Source organism: Primulina eburnea, chromosome 5, assembly GCF_022965805.1.
Source record: "Primulina eburnea isolate SZY01 chromosome 5, ASM2296580v1, whole genome shotgun sequence".
Lineage (NCBI taxonomy): Eukaryota > Viridiplantae > Streptophyta > Magnoliopsida > Lamiales > Gesneriaceae > Primulina > Primulina eburnea.
This window is the reverse complement of record NC_133105.1, coordinates 1,903,447-1,926,678: the sequence shown is the minus strand read 5'-3', so window position 1 is coordinate 1,926,678 and position 23,232 is coordinate 1,903,447. Positions and strand designations below refer to the sequence as shown.

Genomic DNA, 23,232 nt, shown 5'->3' with positions numbered 1-23,232 from the left:
TATAAAAAGAGAAAGTAAAGGTAAAAAAGAAACAAGAAAAAAAAATCAAAAATTTGTGTGAGACGGTCTCACGGTTCGTATTTGTGAGATTGATATCTTATTTTGATCACCCATGAAAATGTATTATTTTTTATGTTAAAAATATAATTTTTTATTGTGAATATAGATAGGATTATCCGTCTCACGTATTAAGACGGACTCTAATGAGATTCACTCAAAATGGAATAGGATGTCCATCCGGATAGCAATCAGACAATTCATTTCCTTTCTTGGATCCTCACCAAATTGATGACTATAAATATAAAATATATTAGCTTGGCAGACGGCTACTTGGGCTGACAAGCTAATCCCACTTCGCTCCTTTCTCTGCATTATCACTCAACTCGAACCCATTTCGATTCAAAGTTCCACGAGAAAGCCCCGTTACGTCAAAATCAAGACTTGCGGTGGGTTTGATGTGTTTTTTTTATAACTCAATTGATGAAGAATTTGGGCGACGTTTAATTGTGAGTGCCTTTTCAGTTCTTGTTTTGTGAGAATTTGATGTTTTACGAAAAGTTGTGAATGTTCGTTCCCCGTTTAGTCTTGTAATTGCTGATAAATTTATCATCTTGAGCTGCGGATGCATATTTAATTTCGATTTTTCTCTATTTTCAGAGCCTGTTTTATTACTTAGCCGTGCTCTATAATGACCCAGCTATGGCTTATGAACTTTATGCTTTTATGATTCCGATTAAAAGCATTAACATATGCTTTTCTCGCTGAAAATTTGGTTGATAATGAATACGAGGGACCATACCATAGGCATGATTCATGATTTACTTCTGAAATATGTATGCTTGTCTTGCTCCACCGAGCGAAATTTTCATTTCAATTAAAAATTTATCCTTAGTGGTATTAGTAACTTTCCTGGTCTTTTCATTTCCGCTGTTTAATAGTCCATTATATATTTCATTACGTGTTTGAATTTATTTTGTTGTTGACATGGGCAAAGGTGCTTTGCTTATTTTGGTTTGAATCTTCATGTTGTGGGGAGATATATTGTAAAATAACTGTGTTGGTAAATGTTAATATAATGCAGTTCATGTGCATGTGTTCTTATTTGAGAATAAGCATCTCTATGTTCTGAACGTCTTTTGCGTGCTTGAGCTTGACTTTTACATAAGGTGCTATTTGCATCCTGTTCGACTTTGCGGTAGTAATTGATGTATATTTATCTTGCTGGATATAGTGAATGCCTATTGATCTATCCTTTGTCTGGCTCATTAAAATTAAAAAATAGCGTGCTTAAAGTTTTATGAAGCATGGTGTTTGGTGAGTTGAAGTGTGATGTATAGAAAAGCAGAGGTCAACTTGCTTAAATTTGACGACCAGCGTACGAGTGATGTTGCTATACGGTTAAGAAATAAGGTTGGAAGACAGGAACTCTACTATTCACATTCACTTATTCTTAAAAGCAAGAGCAAGTACTTTGCAGATAGACTTTCGAACCAAAGTTCTCATGCTTCTGTTGAGATAGAGTGCTCGAAATTTGATTATGATCGCTATGTCAAACTTTTAAAGCTACTTTATCTTCCTTCAGACTCGGTTTTGGACACATGAGATTCTGTTCAATCTGCTCTTGGCATTCTTCAAGTGGCTGAAACCTTACAGTGTGAAGCAGTAATCAACAGTTGCATTCAGTACCTGGAGGCTTTACCTTGGGAAGATATTGAGGAAGGTGAGATTGTTAAAGTAGTTTCACGATTAGGTCCAATGGCCATGCCTATACTAGCAAGAATCCAACCCGAAAATATAAATGCCTCGAAAGGTGTTCTAATATCTGCAATTCGCCTTGCTACCTCTACTGACAATCCTTTCCCTCCTTTTGGAGACGAGCTTAGAATTTCAGCCCAAGAACAAGTTGATTTCATGCTCCGGGATGATGAAGATATGCCGTTGGTCACAGCTGATAATGAGGTAAAAAGGGAGGCAAGAATTGGCCTGTCAAATACATTTTCTTTGTTTGAGAGAGAACTATCCTCGGTTATGAAATTTGACGTCACATGCACAGTAGCTGAGAGTAAAATTATGCAGAATTTATCTGATATTGAATGGATGTGCAATATTCTACCTAAAATGGGGCTTATGGATGAATTTGTTGTCAAATGGATTGATTTATCTGATAATGTATTGTTGGTTGTCGAAGACAAGAAACTCGAAAATATCATGTGGCATTTAAAAGTTAAGATAATTGAAGTGACGTCAAAAGTACTTGATGCGGTAGGATATGGGAATGTGATTCTTCCAGCGCCACGACGAGTGAAGCTGCTCAAATCATGGCTGCCGTTCATTAGAAAACTGAAGCCTATTCTTGATTCAATGATTGCCAAGGATATGGATTTCCCTTCCAAAATGGACGAAGATACGTGCCAAAGCATCGAAGGGGCAATACTTTCCTTAGTTTTGGCGCTACCATCTGATGATCAAGCCGAAATTCTTGCAGATTGGATGAGTACAGAGCATGTAACGTATCCTGATCTGAGCGAAGCTTTTGAAGTATGGTCTTTTAGAACGAAATCTGCCAAGAGAAGATTAGTTTCAGGTTTGGACAGCGTTGATGATGCTGCTGTCATACTCTGATTTTCGCGTGTTTTTTTTTTTAGTTTTAACTTTTATGAATCTCTTAGCCTGGGGGTGTTTAATTAATTAACCTCCATTTTACCTTGGTTTTATACATAATCTGCCTAGTTTTTATCTATGTAGTAGACACTTTTATCCATGTCAAACCCATTCTTCTGCTCCCTGTACACAAACGAAAAGATCATCTCCTTGGCTATGGTGACAAAAACAGAGGCACCGAAAACGTGGTAGAAACCCAGCGTGCCTGTGTTTAGTAAATACAGCAAATATCCTATCAGGATAAGAGTTTGCTTGAGGTTTTTGAGATTGAATGTTCCGAAACAAGAAAATCTGTAGAAGTGAACATGATGGATAAAATGGAAAACATGCCAAAGAATGAGAGGGGAAGGAGTTACTCAGCTGTCGAGTCAGTGGTGATTAGTGAAGGGTGGTGCGACACCTGAGTGCTCAGCCATCGAGCAGGCCATGGATGGTGGTGCTTTGGGTGTGTGTTGCAACCATGGATTCATGGACCAAGATGTCAGAGAAAGATAAGGAATGTCGGATAAAGCTTTGGGAGGCAAATGAGTAAGGTTCATTTTGTTGAAAAAAAAAAACTTAAATATAAAGTAAATAAAAAAATAAAATGTGGAGGAAGGCTATAATATCTGTCCGAGCTCAATAAAAGTATAAAACAAACATCGAAACTCCGGTTAACGGCTTATGTTATTTTGTTTATTTCTTAATTTTTTAAAAAATAAATCGTACGTTTTGCTACAATAACAGCGATATTCTTAGTGGACGATAATAGCTCCTTCCTTGCATGATCTTTAACTGTGGCAGAACGTCGGGCATATGAGTTTTTACGCTATCTCATATTCACAACAAGGCACACAAAACCATGCTCATGCAGAATAGACCATGCATGACATCGGAAACGTCAATTCTGGTGAGCGTAAAGTCCATTGACGTAGGTGAGCTCCTCAATATCTATTAGGGAAGCTAATATGTTAAAAGAAGTTTAAAAACAGAGTATTAATATTATCCTTTCACTTCCGACCGAAACGGAAGTTCATGCACATTCAATTTTTTTTAAAAAAAGTTATCTATGTATACGTACCTTTTGAATTCAGTTACCTTGTCTAGTTCGATTTGTTAAAAAGTGTGTATTCAATTTACTTTGCGTCTGGAAACAGTTCGGTTAGTGGGTTTTAATTTATTCATCCAAATCTTTTTTTACTTTCATATTTTTCAAGTAAAATCTTTATTCAGACACTTGAAACTTTGTTAACTCTACAAAGAAAATTTCTCCGCCTAAATTTAACTCTACACTTGAAACTTTGTAAATGGTATTAACGAAATGTCATTACTTTATAAAACTAGACATCTAATAATTAATTAACGAAAGATTTAAAGATTGAATAATAATGATAATAATATTTTTTAAAAAAATAAATATAAATGATAGCTGAAGTAATTTATAAAGTTCTAGCAGTATAAATAGTATGGACTAAGTTCAATTTGATATAGTATTAAAAATTAAAAATCAACCATTCGATCTATTTATGAAAAAACTAATTCAACTGAATGAACCTTTGTGATTACCCTTATAAGAAATAAATGTTCAAATTTTTATTTTTATTTATAAGAAATAAATGTTTAAATACAACTTTGGAGTATTTTCCTGGGGATATAGTAGAATTATCGATGTCATGCAAAATCATTTGGATTCAATCTGCGTCGTTAATTGCCCCCGTATCGTCTTTAATAATGACAATTCATGATAATTAAATTCGGAGATATCCTAATAATATACAATTATTATTTTTAAATGCACCCAATCATTTGGGAACAAATTAAAATTTATTAAATCAATATAAAATCTAAGTTGACTTAAAAATTGAAATCTATATTTTGAGAATTTTTTTTTCCCGAAATATTTATTTTCTCAAAGCCAAATTATGGTAAATGAAAATTTATATATCTAATGTTGGCAGCAAAGTCCATGGAGGTCTTATTAGGAAATTATGAGAGTTTGTCTCACGTTAGAAGTTTATGACTTTTAACATATTCTTTGTATATTGTTTTGTGTGTTAGATTATAGTTAGTTTAAGTCAATTAAATCATTATCTTCATCGCCACTTCAAATACCGGTTGAATTAACCCATATAATTTCAAATTTATTTAAAGAATATTGATACAATAATATATATATATATATATATATATATATATATATATATATATATATATATATATATAAATGCTAATATTACTCAAACAATACGATTTTATGTAATCCACGAGTTTTATAAAAAAAAAGATGGAATCACATAATTATCATAAGTTGACGAGTTAGATCATAAACAAGATTTGAATGTTATGAATTTGAGTTTTTTTATTATTACAAAAATCATTGTTACTAGTAATGATATTATTATCGGAGGTATCAGAACGAGTTCGGTGATGAAGATAACATTCTCATACACATCATCGATTTGCTTCAAGGATTTGAAAAATCCACAAACTCGTTCAATTTTGGGTTTTCTCCAAAAGAAAAATTGTCATCTCTATCACCCTATGTGATCCAATGGATGTGACCTATTGGATTCGTTGAAATCTGAGAATAGAGACACAAATATTCGCACATAGGTCCCTCCAACCTTTGGTATACTACAAATATACTCTGTATCATAAAGTAATTTTTTTTAAAACAACCATAAACTCGAAAATATGGATATTTTCGTAGGGATGTCAAAATACGACACGATTCGTCAACCCGACGCGACCTAATACGAAAAAAATCAGGTTCGGGTTGTGTCGATTCGGGTTAGTGCCATATTAGACGGGTTTCGGGTTGGGTCGCGGGTTGACCCGCAAATTTTTTTTAAAAAAATATTACCTGTATTTTTATATATTGTATGTTTGAACAAAATTTATTGTATATTTATATGATAAATTTTCATCATTTAATATTTATTTTGCATATTTTTATTTTTTTAACAATTTTTTATTTGATTTAGTAAATATACTTTTAATTTTCTACGATTAAACTTTCAAATTTAAATCGAAAATTTTGTTATTATGTGTTTAAATTAAAATATTATTATTATTTTGTATTTTTTTGAATTTTTGTCATTAATTTTTTAAAAAAATTTAAAAAATTAATAAAATCTGGGTTATGCGGGTTAGACGGGTTGAGTCGGGTTATACGAGTTCATGTTCGGGTTAGGGGGTTTTCGGATTGCTTCGGGTTCGGGTTGAAAAAAAAATAAAAAAATTTCGCGCGTTGACCTGAAATCCGACTCGGCCCGACCCACCCGATTGACATCCCTATATTTCGTCTATTTCATATTACTGCATTCGCGGGTTCAACAACTGTGATATTGTATAATTTTGTAAGAAATCATAGTTCAGCAAACATTCTGACATCACCAACCTCGAAAACGGCCAACACTCTCCTCTATTCTTGTTTCGAAAAATTCCATAAAAACAATAGTTGTCATAAATAAGTTTTTTTGTTTTAGGTGAAAATCTTCCACAAAGATATTCCAGACAAACAGAGAGAACCCATTAATGAATGAAAGGAAATGCATGAACACAAACAGGTACAACAGGTACCATGTATTTATTTATTATTTATTATTTAATAATTATAATATATATTTTTTAAAATTGCACTAAACCTTTATTTGATCACATTATTGTATACTAAAAAAATAGTAATAAACATTAATTAAAATCATTCTTATGTAGTGAACTAATAAACCATAAATCAGCTTATTTTTTTGATTAAACATGTATAATGCTGAGTGTATTTTACATTATTATGTAAGGAGTATTTTACATATTTATATATTAATTTATGTTAGTATAGAATTTATCTTTTTATTTATTAAACCTCTTATTGGTCATTTAATTTTAGATGAATTTAAAATAAAATAATATTTACAAATATAATTTTCAATAATAAAATATTTTTTTTTAGTCAGGGCTGTTGTATGACAAACGAAATATTTTTCAAAGACACACAAAATAAAATAAAAATCTCCGTAACGAAATACAAATATATTTAAGAAGATATTACCACAAAACTAATTCATATGGCTTCCAACCCTTTTATATGCTATAATTAATTGATTTGAACAATAATAAAAACTTTCTTTCAAATAATATAATTAATTAGGATAAAAAATTAATATGATTATTTTGAGTTTATAAAATTAGTAAAATTTAATGTAATCTGATTTTCATAATCACAATTTTAAAAAACAGTAAGCTGAGGATTACTATTATTATCGTCTAACTGTTTAGGTGATTGTCTAGACGGTTTTTTTTTTTTAACTAAATATTTAATTTTTCGTGTTTATCTCCGTATTTTTTCAATATTTTTTTTATATCGAATTTAAAACCAAAATCAACGAAATATTTTTTTTTATATTATATAAATTGATAGAAAAATACGTGAAAGACGACCAAATATAACTCTACGTAACACTGTTTATATCTATAGAGATCCTTTTGCCCCCTACACCCGATATGTACAGACATATTGTATTCATTATCTATACAATAATTTTATTTTATTTTTTTATAAGTTTCCCTTCTATCTATACATCTATACATTTAACTTTACCTTTTATCTTTCTTGTCTTCTATCGATTATATCTTTTCCCATCTCTACTCTTCGTCTTTGCGTTTCTTTCTCCTTTTTAATCCATTTGGGTTCAGAATTCAGACAAACATCCAACAATAATCTCTTTAGTTAGTATTTTTTGTATGACACTGCTGTTTCTGTTTTCTGTTAGCTACTTCAAACACTCTCTCTACCTTCGTTCTTTTCCCAAAACAAAAACTGGGTTTCACTTTAATTTTATTTCTTGCAGCGCTCTCTTCGATTGCTGAGCCTGAACTTCCTTACTTCTGTGGAAAAAAGATTTGATTTTTTTCATAGGTGTTTTTTTTTTCTTTTATTGGATTTAAATAAATATAGAAGAAAGTTGAAAAAGAAGAGTTTATTTTGTGGCTGAAAGTTGGATCATAGTGATTTCTTGGTGAGCTAGCTTCTGCAAAGGAACTGCTGCCTCTGCATTCTTGGATTGCTTCTGCAAAATGGGTACAGGACAAAAGATTGATTCAAATACAAAAGAGACACTAAGGAATCTTTGTTGCAGTAATGGATGGAGTTATGCCCTTTTCTGGGGATTTGATCACACAAATTCTTTGTAAGATTGTTAAATTTTCTGCATGTTTCTATTATATGTCCTAAATTTTTATTTTTTATTACATTTTTTCATAGTTCATGTGTCGTTAATCTTGATTTGAAGGTTAGGAGTATATAGAAATTTTACTATAAACCATTCATTTATTAGTTTTCTTTTCAGATTTTCTAACTGATATATTATATAGTATATCATGGCTACCATTTTTTCCTTCGTATTTTTCATTTAAGTACAGTTTCTTCTGCATGTTTTTTTTTTATTCCCTCTAAAGAAAATCAGGAAAAAGTGCCATCTTTTTCGAATTTCTGTTTCTGTTTTTTTTCCCTTCATAAGTCATTAACATCACCAAAATTACGAAGTGAATTTATTTTGCTAAATGTACTTTTCTCGGATCAATGATTACATGTCGTCTTTAGGATGACAATATGTAATATTATGTATTAAAGTTCTCATTGAATATGATTATTTTATTGCATAAATAAATGCTTTGCCTTTACTCTACTTTGGAGATCTGATATCAATAATTATTTACATTATATTATTTTTATTTGCATTTATACTGTTTCCTTTTTAATTATTTTCTGCATATTGTATTGATTATTTTAATCTACTTAATTTTTTTTTAATATGTAGCCTGTTTTGGGTCATTGCAGGTTGTTGACATTGAAAGATGAATATTATGAGGAACAAATGGGAGCTATGATTGATAATATGCTGCTACAAGTGCATGTTCTTGGAGGAGGGTAAGCTTTATTAATATTTATATATAATTTATACCAATATTGAATTTTACCTTATAAGTTTTCATTTTATTTTCTTGAAAATTGAAATTATTTTTAATGAACACCATACTAAAATTCAAGATTTTTTTTAACAGGGTCATTGGTCAAGCAGCATTTACTAAAAATGATAGATGGATGTTTTCTGAATATCACAATGAGAGACAAAGTTCTTTAGGATCATTCCAAAGTCTTGAGGTTTTTCAGGTATAAATCAAGCTGGCCTTCCATACATGTTCCCTTAGAATTTTAAATTGCATGTTATTTCAGCTGTATAATTCTAATGGAAAATGATTCCATGTCGTTTTACAGGATGATTCTGAATTGTATTGCCAATTTTCTATGGGGATAGAGGTGCTAACTATTTCTTTTAGCTGAGAAAATTATGTCTTTTTCAATTGTTTCTATCTTGATGTACAAGCTAATCTTGGTGATCACAAAAATTTATTTGCAGACTATAGCTCTAATTTCAGTAGAACCATGGGGTGTTGTGCAATTTGGTTCCACTCGCAAGGTTAGTATTCATCTCAATGATACAATGTAATGCACGAAAACACATTTTTCGAGTCATTGAGATTTGTGTATTCAGATTTTATTTGCAATTTTAAGAATGTTAAGGATATATGTCGGGTAACATATTATCCTCCCTCTGAATCAACTCTTTTTACAGTAGCATGTGGTTTATAGATGCATCCTATTATCCATGATTACCGTCACGGTGTAGCTACATGCACTATGACAATCACAACCCATCACCTTGATCATATGTGTTTTCGAAAAGTGTCTTAGCTCCCATCTATCCTCTTCATGAGAAACAAGCACACTTACTTGATTGAAGCACCAAAATGCTTCATGCAATGCCTGCTTTGTGGGCGGCTAGGAGCTTTACAGCATTAGATTGAGGATTCTAGATTCACGACTTTGGTCTGATGAAGAATCACAGATGGAATCAATCCAATACTTCTTAACACCTTTATGAAGGTTCACCAAGCATTTATTTCGAGAAACACAATCAGACATTGCAATATATACATCAATCTTTCCCCTTAACTCTCAATTCTTTCACCTCTTTACTCTTTTCTCCCGAACATTGATTTCCAACATCAATCTGGAAAGGAAAAAAGCTATTGTTGTATTTGTAATATTAATGAAGGTTCCTTTTTCAAATCTCGTTTACTTTTTATCTCCCCATGGAAAGGTTAAACACTCTTATCATGATATAATATAGTGATTCTAGCTAGATCGTGCTTAAATAATAATCTAAGGGAGGGCTCTACCTTATTATGAAGATCACAATATATGGTGTATACTTAATTATATTGCTATCCTTCTATTGACAGTCCAAATTTTGATGCAGATTCTCGAGACAAAAGATTTTGTAGAACAAGTGAAAGGACTTTTTAGAGTAATGGCTGAAGGTAAAAAATTCCAGTCGGCAGAAAATGAGCCCGCGTCTTCCAAAACTCAATTCCATGAGTCCACTACGCAGTTTATGTCATCGCTATCACATGGCATTTCACATTCCATGAATCAAAATATTCTAAGTGATGCATTCTCTGAAGATTTTCTGGACTTGAATAGTTCGATGGTTGTCTCATCTCAGCTAGATAATCTCTTCTTGGAGTCGGGGGACATTTTTAATTTCCCAGCCACCAAAGAGCTTAGCAGTAATAGTGAAATTTCAGCTGTAACTTCATCTTGGCCTCATTTGACATCCAGATTGAGTGAAAATGCAGCTCTCTCAAGTTTAAATGCCAATGTCAACTCGGCTTCCACTTCATCACTAGAGCAAGATTTCTCCGAGGAATTTACACACTCTCGATATTCTGCTTTGTTGCTTGATTCATCTAATTGTGGGACTCAAAGGCCATCTGGCCTATTGACATTGGAGGAGTTATTTCAGGAGAATGATTTTGAAGAGGCCCTGTCAAAATCTTTCCCAGGAGATGATCTTTCTAAGTGGTTTTCTCCCTTGAGAGGCCAAAACAACACCTCATTCCCAGCTGTACTAAGAAGTAGTGATCCGAGGGGATGTAATTCTCCAATCAATATCCCCGAAAAAGTTGTTAGACATTGTCTGAGTTCTATTACAGATACATTCAGAACGGATCATGTAAAAGAAACACAACAGGATTGGAGTGAAACTTTGATGCCTGTTGTGGATTGCGATGACTTGAATTTTGGTGCAGATGACACCAACTGCATTTCTCAGAAGTGTGTACAGTCCGATGTCGGGACGATCTCTAATAGCTTGTTCTCAAAATTAGGCCTTGACCGCATTTTAGATGGTTCTGCTAGTAATTCTTGTACATTTTCACAATCAAAATTTGATATTCAGTCATCCTCTTCTGCTAAAAGAAGAAAACTAGAGAGCTATTTGTCGGGCCATGACCAAGTTAATTATCAAGACTCTCCTATCTTCGATGAAAAAAGGAAATCGCTTAATAATGCGGCCTCTTTGAAAGAACCAGGTTTGTGTATCGGTAACAGATGTAGCTCGAGTGCTCAAAACTCTAGTATGTCAAGGGGCCCAGATGAGCTGAAAAAATCTGGGAAGAAAAAGGCTAAAACTGGGACCAAACCGAGGCCAAAAGATCGTCAAATGATCCAAGACCGTCTTGTGGAGTTAAGGGGACTCATTCCTAATGGTGAAAAGGTATATGGAGTTAATTATTGGTTTGATAAATCTAAGTAAAGTAGGATTTACTTTTTTTTTTTACTAGATGTTGATTGATGTAACAGATGAGCATTGACCGTCTATTGGAACGAACCATAAGACATTTAAACTTCATGTCTGGTCTCATAAAGCATGCTGAAACTCTGAAAAAAATTGACAAGCCAAAGGTGAAAATGTCTTTTCTTATTGTCTATATGGCATTCTTTAGTTTTTTAACACGGGCTTGGACATTGGTATTGGTTATTAGATCGATTGGCTAGCATAATTTTTAATTATGTTTGCTGATTAACAGAGTGGGGTTGTCTCAAAAGACAATTTTGATAATTGTGGCGGAGGTGGAATTACGTGGGCATGTGAAGTAGGCGAGCAAATGATGGTTTGTCCTCTGAAAGTTGAGGACCTTAGCAATCCTGGTCAAATGCTTATAGAGGTAAGATAGAACTATGACACACAAAAGGACATCGAAGAATCTCTCTCATCTTATTTTGTTGCCTGCTCAAGGCAAAGTTCAGAGTTAGGCATCTGATTATTTTAGCTTTTAGCATATGTATTCTCCATATTTAACCACTTTCAATTCATCATATTTAACTTTTCGCTGCAGATCCAATGCGAAGAACAAGGTTTCTTTTTGGAGATTGCAGATTTAATCCGAGGTTTTGGCTTGGTTATCCTCAAGGGAGTGCTAAAAGCTCTTGAATCTAATATTTGGGCTCAGTTCATCGTGGAGGCTGAGGTAAAAACTAAAAAATGAACTACTAAATGCAATAAAAAATCCAAGGCCTCAACATTCCTTTCTTCCTTAATATTTTTGTACATTCATGTAAACTTAACTGCTTCAGGAAAACCGGCATGTCACACGCCATGAAGTATTCTCCTCCCTCATTCAGCTTTTGCAGATGACTTCCCAAAGTACAGCAAATGCAACAAATGATCCACTCGGTAGAGTCATCAGTTCGGGCATATCCTTGTTCAACCATCACAAACCGACCATTTCATTTCCTGTCAATTTAATCAGTTGATACTCTTTGGTTGAGTGAAAATGTACCTGTAATATTACTGATTCTGAAGGACTTGGCCTGCTGCAACGGACAGATCGCCAGCGGGAAATGGATAAGGGGGAGATCTGTGTGTCACAATTCATTGGTCTTTCATCCCCTTTTGTTGTCCATGTACGATCACGAATCTAAACTAGCAAAAGTGTGACAGGTAAATATCAATTTTTTTAGGAGGATTAGTGTGTGCTTTTATAGTGTGTTGGGAAACATTTGTGACAGGGGAAGAACGATTGTGTTTTTCTGACTGATCTTCAATGTTTCATTCATGAATGCTAACAAATCAAGTATTTATTAGGCTAATTTCTGATTAATCTCACAATTATTTAGCTGTCTTTTGTTATTTATGTCATAATAATATCATATCACTTCAAATGTGGTACAACGATAATTATAGGAAACTCCAAATATTTATTGCTAAAATACTATATAATATGACAATCGGAGATGGCTGATTAGTTCTTATCTATTTTTCAATTTTTATTATAAAAGATTGAACAAAAGGGATAATTTGTACATAATTAAATAGACTGCACATGTAATTTTATTTGTACTTTTTGAAATTAAATAAAAAAAAGGACAAAATTCGAGTCGATCGTGGTACTAAATAGACTTGTAACAAAACATAAAATTCTAGAAGTTCCTAGTTTCCTCAAACAAAACAATTACGAGATTCGTTATCGGAGCGGGACAAGGTTTATCTGTGAACAAGGTACGGTGCTTGCCAGTTGCCACTGTTTCAGCCGCTCCTCCGCCTTGGGTCGCCGATTCTGCCCTAGCGAAATAATTTCAGATGACGGACAATATCATCACCTCAACAATCCCTCAATCAACGCAACTCACCGCTAACTCCCGCATAATCTGTCGCGTGTAAGTCCACTTTCAGTTCCTAATCTTGTTTTTGGCATTTAGCTTCGTTGATTACTTTAAGGCTCGAAATTCATTTTTTTTGTGCATACTTATCTTTTTATTACTACATTTGGTTGAGTTTGGTTCGGGATTGAGCTTTATCGTTTATTTTTTTAGTATGGTTTACTTAACTACTATGTGGGTGGATGTGTACGGCGACGGGCAGACATAGTCACACAGGGATGATTGAGAAACCTCTGTGCAGATATTCACCTTATTCTATTACAGTAGATGGGATGAGGATGGATGGGTGGAGTGTTCTAGATATGAAATTAAGTTGGAGGGGATTGTTTGGGGTGTTAAAATCGGAATCCCTGGAAGAGTTCAGTTTTAATGCAACCACTTCAAGCAATCTCGTCTTGCATTTTGTTTTTGATATATTTCATATTCTTGGTGGATCCAAGGATTTAACGTTCAGAAAATGAAGGATTTGAGACTATGAATCTTGTCTTCTGAGGATGGTTGTGACCATAGCTTTTATTCTGATAACAAGCATGCAGTTGATATTTCAAACGTTTCAAGTTACCTACTCCCTATAAGGAACCTATAAAAAAATTATTTAATTGTGGTATCCATATTGTGTATATTTCCTGAGCAACTTTCTGAAAGTGAGCACTTTGTTGCAGGTGTGAAAAACAATTTACACAATATACATGCCCTCGGTGCAATATTCGGTATTGCTCTCTGCAATGTTACAAGGTATTTAAATTTTTTGCTAGGATTTAACTATACAACAGTGAAGTAATTAATGTATTTGGATTCCGTGGCAGATTTGGAAATTTGTCAGATCATACATAGTCTTTAATTTGGCAGAATTATACAAGTTTCAATAACGTGTTAAAATTTTCATAGAAGTGAAAATTGATAGTATTGATGTGCTCTTTGTTTCTTCCCTTCCTTTATGAGATAATATTTCCATATGGTATTCGTGGCAGTCCCATAATCTTCGTTGTACCGAATCTTTTATGAAAGAAAATGTTGTTCAAGAACTGCAACAACTGCAACCTGACGAAACAAGCAAAAAGAAAATGTTGGACATACTTAAACGGTTCCACGAGGAAGCGGAAACAAGTGGCATGGATAGCGATGGTATGTTGATCCTCCCTTTAGTTTTTCTTGCTGTCATTTGCACTGTGAAGCTGTCTTCTTGAAGTGCATCATTCATTTCGATCGGAGGAGACTATCCAAAAATTCTATTCTATTCCAAAATGTTAGATATTGTAACTCAGTCAATTTCCATTCTTATTTCTTAACTACAGAGTTGGATTCTTTTTTATCGGAGGAGACTATCCAAAAGATTCTTTCTGGTATGTTGTCTATATTGCACATGGTTTCTTTCTAATGGCACCAAAATGTATCCTGATTCTCTTTATCTTTTACTATCTGGCAACTTTTTTTTTGCTTTCTTGACAGGGGATCAATTAGGATACGATGATTTATCTACTGAAGAAAAGAAACATTTCCATCGAGCAATTGCCTCGGGAGAGCTTAGCAAGATGATTGAACCATGGAATCCTTGGTGGTTAAGGTTTTCTGCCAAATATATATCACTTAGCTTGGATGGGACCCAATTAGTCAGACCTGTTGTGAAACAAGATTTGGTGGCATCTTCTGAAGATGCTGCCAATGGTGATCAGTGGCACGACATCCCTTCTGGGCCTGAAACTCCCATTCCACCTCTGAACCAACTCACTACTACTGAGCCATCTCCACTTTTAACAGTGCATGCTGTTGACATTATATACAGTTATTGTTTCACCCTTCGTCTTTACAATGGGGATTGGAAATCCGATGCCTTTGAATCAGCGACAACTCTACTGACTGTATCTTCTGTTTTGGGTCAACTTGCACGCCCGGAGACTGTGTTTGAAGCTTTGTTGCATTGCTTGGAGCGTACATGCTCTACTGCTTACAAGCACATGGGTGGTTTGCCGTTTGGATTGATGCTCTTGGATGATGTAACTAACCTACTTTATCTTGGAGGTGCAGCTTTAGTCTGCTTGTTGTGTGACTTGCAGAAGATGATTCAAGCTGCCGAGAGACAGCTTAAGTCGGAGAAAATGAACAAGTCGAAAAGGGCCGAACTGAAGACCAAGTTTAAGCCTGTGGAACGGAAAGTTTACTTCATGTTGAGTTGGGTTCACGAGCAACCAGCTGAGGCGTGGTCCATCTTGGCCAGTGTTGTGAATGCTGAGAAGTCTTCTGTTATGGAACATGTGGATAGTAAAATATGCTCTGCTAAAATGAAGGGTGAAGTGGGACGAAACAGTACACCATTGATCCAGGAGGTTCAGAGCTGCCATGACTGAATTCTATTGTGTGTTCTGTGGCTAGCTTTGCTATTCATGAATGGAAATCCACTGGGCATTTTCTCGTTGACGGGACCTTTCACATTCAGATTTGGTGGTGCATCGAACAAGATCGGCTTGAGAAAGTGTTAAATTATTGGTAATTTTTGTAAAATGAATTCAAGATATTTTCTCTATATTTTTTTATTTGTTGGTTGTAGTATAAATTCATATACAACTAATCAAAGCCGACGACATTTTGATTTCCTGATGACTATGAGCAGGAATCAGTTTGCAAAAAATTACTTTTAACATAAAAAAATATTGAAAAAAACACAATGTAATATCATAATGTACACAAATAATTAGCAGTAGGGATGAAAGTTGAGCCAACCTTTTCGATAAAAGAAAGCACACATATTACAACATGTTTGATTACGTTTGCACCAGATTACATCATGCGAGTTCTATGCAGTGTTGTTAATTTTGTTACCATTTGTAACAAAAAATTTATTTAATAACTTATATTTGTCATTTTCGTAATTTTGGTCCACACTATTATCATATTTCCGTTTTGATTTACTATTCTTGTTTTTTTTTTTTCATAATTTTATTATTTTTTCGACGTGATATCTGTACAAAGTATTATAATAAGTTGATGTGTAAGTATCACATCAAATTACCAATGAAATTTAATTATCAAAATCACAAAACAAGCCGTGTACAAGCAAAAATACAGTTTGCCCACTACATAAAATAAAATGAAATGAGAGGAGTATATAGTCGGATCTTCTCTTTATCTGACCAAATAAATAACTAAAATGATGTATTGCGAAGAAAAATATATTCATTTTTAGCGATGAACACAAAACCCCGTTTCGATAATAATTTCAGCCAATTCAACTAATTCAACGAGCCCTAATTTCACCATTCGTCCCAAATCGGTTTGATTCAAACGTGTTACTATCCGAGAGATGGGGGATGTCTCTGATAAACTGGCGTATTTTCAGGCAATCACTGGCATCGATGATACTGATTTGTGCACTGAAATCCTAACGGCTCATGGCTGGGACCTTGAATTAGCCATCTCCTCCATCACCGCAACAGAAGACCACCGTCCCTTCGCCCCTGACGTCACCGACACTGCTGTCTCCCCTACCACAACAGCAGATCGAGAGTCCCAAGATATAGGCTTAGTACTTCCACCCAGCGGCAATAACAATCGACCCCCTGGCCTCGCTTGGAAATTGATCACGCTCCCTTTTTCCATCGTTTCCAGTAGCCTAGGGTTGATATCCGGCGCAATTGGCTTCGGTATCTGGGCAGCAGGTGGTGTTTTGTCATACTCACTCGGCACGATCGGCCTCTACGTCCCCGCGCGGTTAGGATCCGCTCCTCCGGTTTCGGTGTCTCAGTCTGCAGCGGAGGCCGTGGATTTTGTATCGAGATTTGAAAGGAGTTATGGGAGTGCGCGTCCCAATTTCTTGGCCGACAGTTTCATGGACGCATTGCAAAGGTCTAGGCAGGAATATAAGCTATTGTTTGTATACTTGCACTCGCCAGATCACCAAGACACCCCAGTTTTCTGTGAGAATACTTTGTGTAATGATGTATTTGTGGCGTTTGTGAATGAGAATTTTGTGGCGTGGGGTGGAAGTGTTAAGGCTAGCGAAGGGTTCAAGATGAGCAATAGTCTGAAGGCATCCAGGTTTCCCTTTTGCGCTGTGGTTATGGCTGCAACAAATCAGAGGATTGCATTGCTGCAGCAGGTATAAATGTGGCCTGTATAAGAAGAAAATATGTACCCATGTTCTAGGATATAGGAGGACAGCCCAAATTTAGTTATGTGTTAATTTAACAACTTTGAGTTTTGAGTGAAAATTTTATTGTTGCTATATCTTTAGGCTTTTGTTTAGAGATATTGACGTTGAATGCAGGAGATGTCACTGGGTTATTGATTTTTTGCAAAAATGATATTTCTAATTTTATGCTCGATGAATCTTCTACTGATTTTCTAAATCTTGATAACTTTTGGTTATGGACTTGGTGTAACATCAAAACTCATCCCCTTATTTGTCCCTCAAGTTTGTGATTTAAATGGTATTCAGTTGGTAATATCACTATCATTGCATAACTGGTCAAAAGTTTGTTCCCCTCTCCCCTCTCTCTAGAGGGAGGCATTTCTTAGTCTTGTGGTCTCATGTTAGCATTTCCTTTATGAATTGTTTCAAATGGATTTAGAGGTAAAAATTATCTGGATCATTGTCAAATGAATTTCATGAAGATTAGCTTTCAAATTTTGATTTTACATATCCAGCACTCTTTTCTGTTGGTACTATAGGTCAGCTATTATTTGGAATTTCTGCTTCAGCAATATTTGCACTTATACTTTTTTCCGTTGTAGATAGGCCCTTTTTTCCTGTAACTTTTTAATTTACTTGAAGGAAGAAATTCCATGTTTCCTTATGTGATATTAATCATATTTGATAAATAAACTCTCTCGAGGATAGGGCATAATTTAAGGAATAAATATGAAATGGTCCATATTGGTGATATATTGATTTCTTTTGCATTTAACTTTCTTCTCATATCTTGATTTCTTTTGGCTAATGTTCTTGTCCATCATGATGTTTAACTGAGAACACGAGGCTTGTGACCACTGTCACATATCCTTGTTCTAACGTTGTTATTGTGGTTTCATTCTGGTTTGCTCATTTCTTAATCTGTAAAGACAAGAAAGAGTTTTATCAAGTTGTTATTTCGCTTTTATCTATAGTATATCCTTTGGTTGACCTCTCGTTGCAGTCACTACTGGATTTTGTTATACGTTATTGCCAGCTTTAGAAAACTGAGCTCTAAGGAAAATATTTGGTTAAGAAGAAATTTTTTTCTATTCTCTATGATATAGTTCGTTGTCCCACGAGCCTTTCTTTATCTATTAAGTGGTTTTAATCTGTTATAGTTCATGCATTTGTTGTCGTCTTTTTAATTGTCAATATCCATGTAATCGGTGTCCCACAAGCCTTTCTTTATCGATTAAATGGTTTTAATCTGTTGCAGTTCATGCATTTGTTGTTACCTTTTCAATTGTCAATATCCTTGTATGGTTCTTTCCTTTGTGAAGTTTGAATGGAATAACTAAAATGGAAAGGGGAGGAATATTAAGATTTTAAATGAGTCCTACATATAAAAGACTTTCTTATTTTTTTATGAGAATTTTCGTTGCGCAGCCCAATATGCTATTTTCTGAGATGCTTGTTTTTCTCCCTGGGCTCCGTCTTAAATTTGGGTTTTATGTTGTGTTCTCATTAAGTTCTTTTCTCATTAATTGCTTAGATCGAGGGCCCTAAATCTCCTGAAGAAATGGTGACAATGTTGCAGAGAGTGCTTGAAGAAAGTGCTTCTGTTCTTGTTTCAGCCAGGCTCGAAGCCGAAGAAAGAATAAACAATATGCGTCTAAGAGAGGAACAGGATGCTGCTTATCGAGCAGCACTTGAGACTGATCAAGTATGTCGTACTGTAATTTGGTCATTTTAATTTTAGGTCAACTTTGCTGAAGCCATCAGTAATGTTCCTTTGTTGTCCCTTAAAATGTTGCCTGTAGAATTACATCTCTTTAACTTTCTTTGATGTTCTTTGTTAGGCTAGGGAGCGCCAGAGGAAAGAGGAGCTAGAAAAACTGGAACGTGAAACTGCTGAAGCTGAGAGGAAAAGGAAGGAGGAAGAGGTAGCTCGTGAAAAAACATTGCAGGAAGCTGCTGCGAAAGAAGCTGCACTAGCTAAGATGCGGGAGGATAAATGTTTATCACTAGGCGCAGAACCAGAGAAAGGGCCTGATGTTACTCAAGTAAGCCCATGTTCTAGAGTGTTTCTTTTAATTAGTTGTACTGGAGTACTGAGGTGCGTATGCTCAAGTTAATCCCAAATTTTAATCATGGTCTGTTAAAGTTTATTTTAAAGGCTACAGCAAGTTATTTTATCACATTACCAGCCCATTTAATCCCAATATTTCCGTGATTGAAAAAAAGGAAATTGTGGGGCCTGGGTCTCATACTAAAGTAAATATTGATTTTGGGAAGCTTTGAAACGCTTTAAAGAATTATTTATTTACAATTTTTAAATTTAAAATCAAATTACAATTGGACAAAATCTTGGCTGTATTTTGAGTCTTTGACTAATAAAAAGGTCATCGATGTTTCTTCAAACCATTTCAAATCTTCCCAACAAAATCTGTGTTTATTGTTTAGTAGGAGACTTGGTGTCCCACAAGGAGTCTGTAAGTGCTTGGTTGCTAAGCATAGTTGAAGAAATGAGATTGTAAGAAATTCACGAGTATTTAATTGTTTTGTTCCACCAAAGGTAATGAAAACCGAAAAACAAATCAAATAAATAGGTAGGAATCCCTTCTCCATTTCCCGTAATCAGTGACCATCTTCATTCTTGCGTGCTCACACTAGTGACTTTTACTATGAGTAGCATGCTAGCTGTGGCTTTGGCCCTGTCATTTTCAAAAGAAGCGAAAGCTTATCTGTTGGCGTTGAGACATTTCCAGAGGAACGGCGTCGGTTGACATTTAGATCAATGGTCCTAGAACCCAACAGGGTTTAGGTGTTCTCTGCTACTGCCTATGTTTGTGACACCTATTGTCTCTTTTCAGGTTTTGGTTCGTTTTCCTTCTGGAGAGCGAAAAGATAGGAGGTTTCATTGTACGTCAACAATACAGTCTCTGTATGACTATGTTGATTCTTTAGGCTGTTTGGAAGTTGACAGCTACAGGCTAGTCTCCAACTTTCCTCGTATTGTTTACGGGCCGGAGAAACTTGCTTTATCACTTAAAGAAGCAGGATTACATCCTCAGGCGAGTCTTTTTGTGGAGTTGAACTAATGAAAGCTAGAAAGCATGTATTGAGGCGTGATCAAGAAATCCATGCTTTTTGTGGTAGGAAATCTTGTAATATTGAATTCAAAGACAGATTCAGCATGATGAAATGTGACATTATTGTTTCTAGTGCAATTGTTCGTCAATGACAGTTCTTAAATTGGGATTTCAAATATCGCCATCGATTCGAGGAAAAATTTGCAATTTGATGGGTTAAATGCCTTTGGGTATTATTACCCGCAAGTGCAAGTATACAACAACTTTGTGTGATCGCACAAATTCAACAGTCTCGTGGAGTAAACATTGCTCAAATTAGACAATCGAATCTATTAACAGACCCTTTCTGCTGAACACCTAATGGAAGATCCAATCCTATGAAAGCGGAACACTTGTATCTCATCTCTATTCTCTCTTATCAATAATCTTTGATATACATGAATGCACCGGTAGAAAAAAATTTGATTTTGTATGCGAATGAAATTATACGATACCGTGTAAAATGAGTAAATTGATAATTAATAATGGGGACAAAACGAGAAGAGGAAGAAGCATATTATTGCATCAACATATTATTTAAAGTGATCTAGGAGGCTTCTCCAGCAAAGCTGAAAGAAAAACTTCATCCTTAGATTTGGGAGCAAGTGCCCACTTGTGTTTCCTATATCTAAACTGCAAAAACATATACATGTACTCATCCAAGTCTTTCCTTTTACAGAAGAACCTATCGATCCATAGCAATCCACCAGGCCTCAAAACACGATCCCAGTCGAACAAGATGAAATCTAACAGCTGTAAGTCGAGCCATCCATCCATAAAGCCTGCAGTGTGAATCAAGTCCATCGTGTTATCAAAGAAGGGTAGGCGTTGGTTCAATGTCAGATATAAATGGATCAAGCCTCTTAAAGCAATGGTTTCACTAAAAGGGGCTCCTAAGTTTAAGGCTGTCGAAACTACGGTCACGTTTTGCTCTCTCATTCGTGCTGCAAATGTCCCTGTGCCTATACCAAAATCCAAACCGATTCTTATCTCCCCCGGTTTGATTGATAAAACATCTTGGATCAAGAAATCTATAGGAAGGGTAGTGTTTGTAATCCACTTGAGTTTTTCCTTTTCCATTTCGAAGCATCCGGTGCACTTTGAATAACCTCGTTTTGGATTCTTGCTAGATAAGCACTCAAAGTTTCTGCACTGATAATTACTCCACCTCACATTTCTTCCCTCTGGTATCCTCCAAAGTGACTCGTTGATCGAATAAGGTCTCAAGTATAGTTTAGAGGCTCGTGTCAAGCAACGTCTTCGAGGCAGTGGATCACACCCGTGAACCATAAGCTTTTGACCCAAGTTCCAATCATCTTTACAATAAGATCCAACATCATAATCCATATACTCTTCCAATTCTTTCTTCATAAGCACGCAAGCATGCCCTATCGTGTTGTAGACATTGTCGGATCCATATATGTTGATATTACCCAACCTATTCCCTTTAGGTGTTATGTACTTCCGAATCTCCTCGACTACGAAAGTATTGATCAAAGGATCCTCTTTTATAGTAATGTTTTCGCTCCCTTCGATTTTCGGGAAACGAATTTGCCTGAGAGCAATGTAGGCTCTATAGATTGGCCTAATCACCTCGTCTTCCAAGAACTCCTTGTACTCCAAACTTGAAATACTGACTTTGTTGTTATTCATTCGATGCACGGCTGATTCAAGATTCTCTTGGAGGCTTTCCATCTTGTTAAGCACTTCATCTACTCGAGCTGCTAGAGCTCTGAAATCGATTTCTTGAAGCACTACATGCTTAACATCATAGAGATGGGGACATATATGGTCACTGTGTAAGAAAACTCCTGCAGAGTAGAGCTTACCCAGTGTGGATAAGCTCACGATTATAACAAGACCTCCTAGCACAACTTGAACCCAACCCATTATTCTTCCTATTCTACACGAAGGAAAACACGACACCATTCTTTTTCCCAAACCCAAAATACTGCAGAACCATAAAATGGGGAAAATGTGAAATTTGAAGATATATACTCTAAATTCAAACAATGCCTTTGTCGTGAAAAAACCAAGATGAAATAATTAAAAATAGAAGTCGCCTTGGAACAAGTCTTTCTCGCACTTAGTTCATAGCTGGAAAAACTTGGATCACAATCATATACAAGTAGTGACCATTGTTTTAGAGAGAAATCGCTGGATAACTCGTGAAAGGGACCAAAAATTCAGCAAGAAAATACGGCGAGTATCGATTAATGTGCTACTATTAATTTACATGCAAGAAACACATGGAGGAGTAAAAATAATTTTTATGGACGTTGACCGGTGCATGAATCTGGGCTGATATTGCGCCAAATGAGTTTGGATTATGACTGGTTTTGATTCAATTCAAATATATGAACTTATAATTCCAAAGTGGGGAACAACATTTTCAAATGAGTCCCCAAATGCAATTGGGGCTCCAGATTTAACAATGACCCTTACCTTTCTTGTACTCTCCAGAGTAGACGAACGTAGTTTTTGGTATAAATGACAAGAGTGACATATCCACCTATAATTAGAGGTGAGGAAAATTTCGGTTAAATCGAATTAACCGACTGAATCGAATCAATTCGGAAATTCGGTTCGGTTATTTCGGAAATTTTGTTTTCAAATTAAAAAGAATCGGTTATATCGGTTCGGTTACGGTTTTCAAAATTTTGAAATCGGTTAACCGAATTAACAGATATAATAAATATTATTATTTAATAATTTTTTTTATCAATTTTTATAAGTATTTTAATTTTAAATTCGATATAATATGTATTAATTGTGTTCAAATAAAACTT

The 23,232-nt window shown here is 35.0% G+C and overlaps 4 protein-coding genes and 1 pseudogene across 4 annotated transcripts; 4 read left to right on the top strand and 1 right to left on the bottom strand.

Moving 5' to 3' along the window:
* The first annotated feature begins 301 nt into the window (after nucleotides 1–301).
* LOC140832166 (BTB/POZ domain-containing protein At3g05675-like) lies at nucleotides 302–2,702 on the top strand (annotated as a pseudogene).
* A 4,528-nt stretch (nucleotides 2,703–7,230) lies between these two features.
* Nucleotides 7,231–12,766, top strand: LOC140832164 (transcription factor bHLH157-like). The gene is made up of 10 exons (XM_073196020.1): nucleotides 7,231–7,826; nucleotides 8,477–8,566; nucleotides 8,701–8,809; nucleotides 8,915–8,956; nucleotides 9,057–9,116; nucleotides 9,960–11,258; nucleotides 11,345–11,446; nucleotides 11,572–11,709; nucleotides 11,881–12,012; nucleotides 12,119–12,766. The coding sequence occupies exons 1-10, from the start codon at nucleotides 7,714–7,716 to the stop codon at nucleotides 12,296–12,298; spliced, it is 2,265 nt and encodes a 754-aa protein (XP_073052121.1). The 5' UTR covers nucleotides 7,231–7,713; the 3' UTR covers nucleotides 12,299–12,766.
* Nucleotides 12,767–12,963: 197 nt separating this feature from the next.
* Nucleotides 12,964–15,800, top strand: LOC140832165 (uncharacterized). Its single transcript, XM_073196021.1, has 5 exons — nucleotides 12,964–13,201; nucleotides 13,867–13,939; nucleotides 14,176–14,329; nucleotides 14,500–14,547; nucleotides 14,654–15,800. Exons 1-5 carry the CDS (start codon nucleotides 13,125–13,127, stop codon nucleotides 15,547–15,549), a joined length of 1,248 nt encoding a protein of 415 aa, XP_073052122.1. The 5' UTR covers nucleotides 12,964–13,124; the 3' UTR covers nucleotides 15,550–15,800.
* Nucleotides 15,801–16,326: 526 nt separating this feature from the next.
* LOC140832163 (plant UBX domain-containing protein 10-like) lies at nucleotides 16,327–20,573 on the top strand. Its single transcript, XM_073196019.1, has 4 exons — nucleotides 16,327–17,297; nucleotides 18,865–19,035; nucleotides 19,172–19,375; nucleotides 20,186–20,573. The coding sequence occupies exons 1-4, from the start codon at nucleotides 16,503–16,505 to the stop codon at nucleotides 20,411–20,413; spliced, it is 1,398 nt and encodes a 465-aa protein (XP_073052120.1). The 5' UTR covers nucleotides 16,327–16,502; the 3' UTR covers nucleotides 20,414–20,573.
* A 361-nt stretch (nucleotides 20,574–20,934) lies between these two features.
* LOC140831574 (probable methyltransferase At1g29790) lies at nucleotides 20,935–22,627 on the bottom strand. The gene has a single exon (XM_073195315.1). The coding sequence runs from the start codon at nucleotides 22,370–22,372 to the stop codon at nucleotides 20,981–20,983; it is 1,392 nt and encodes a 463-aa protein (XP_073051416.1). The 5' UTR covers nucleotides 22,373–22,627; the 3' UTR covers nucleotides 20,935–20,980.
* Nucleotides 22,628–23,232: the final 605 nt, after the last annotated feature.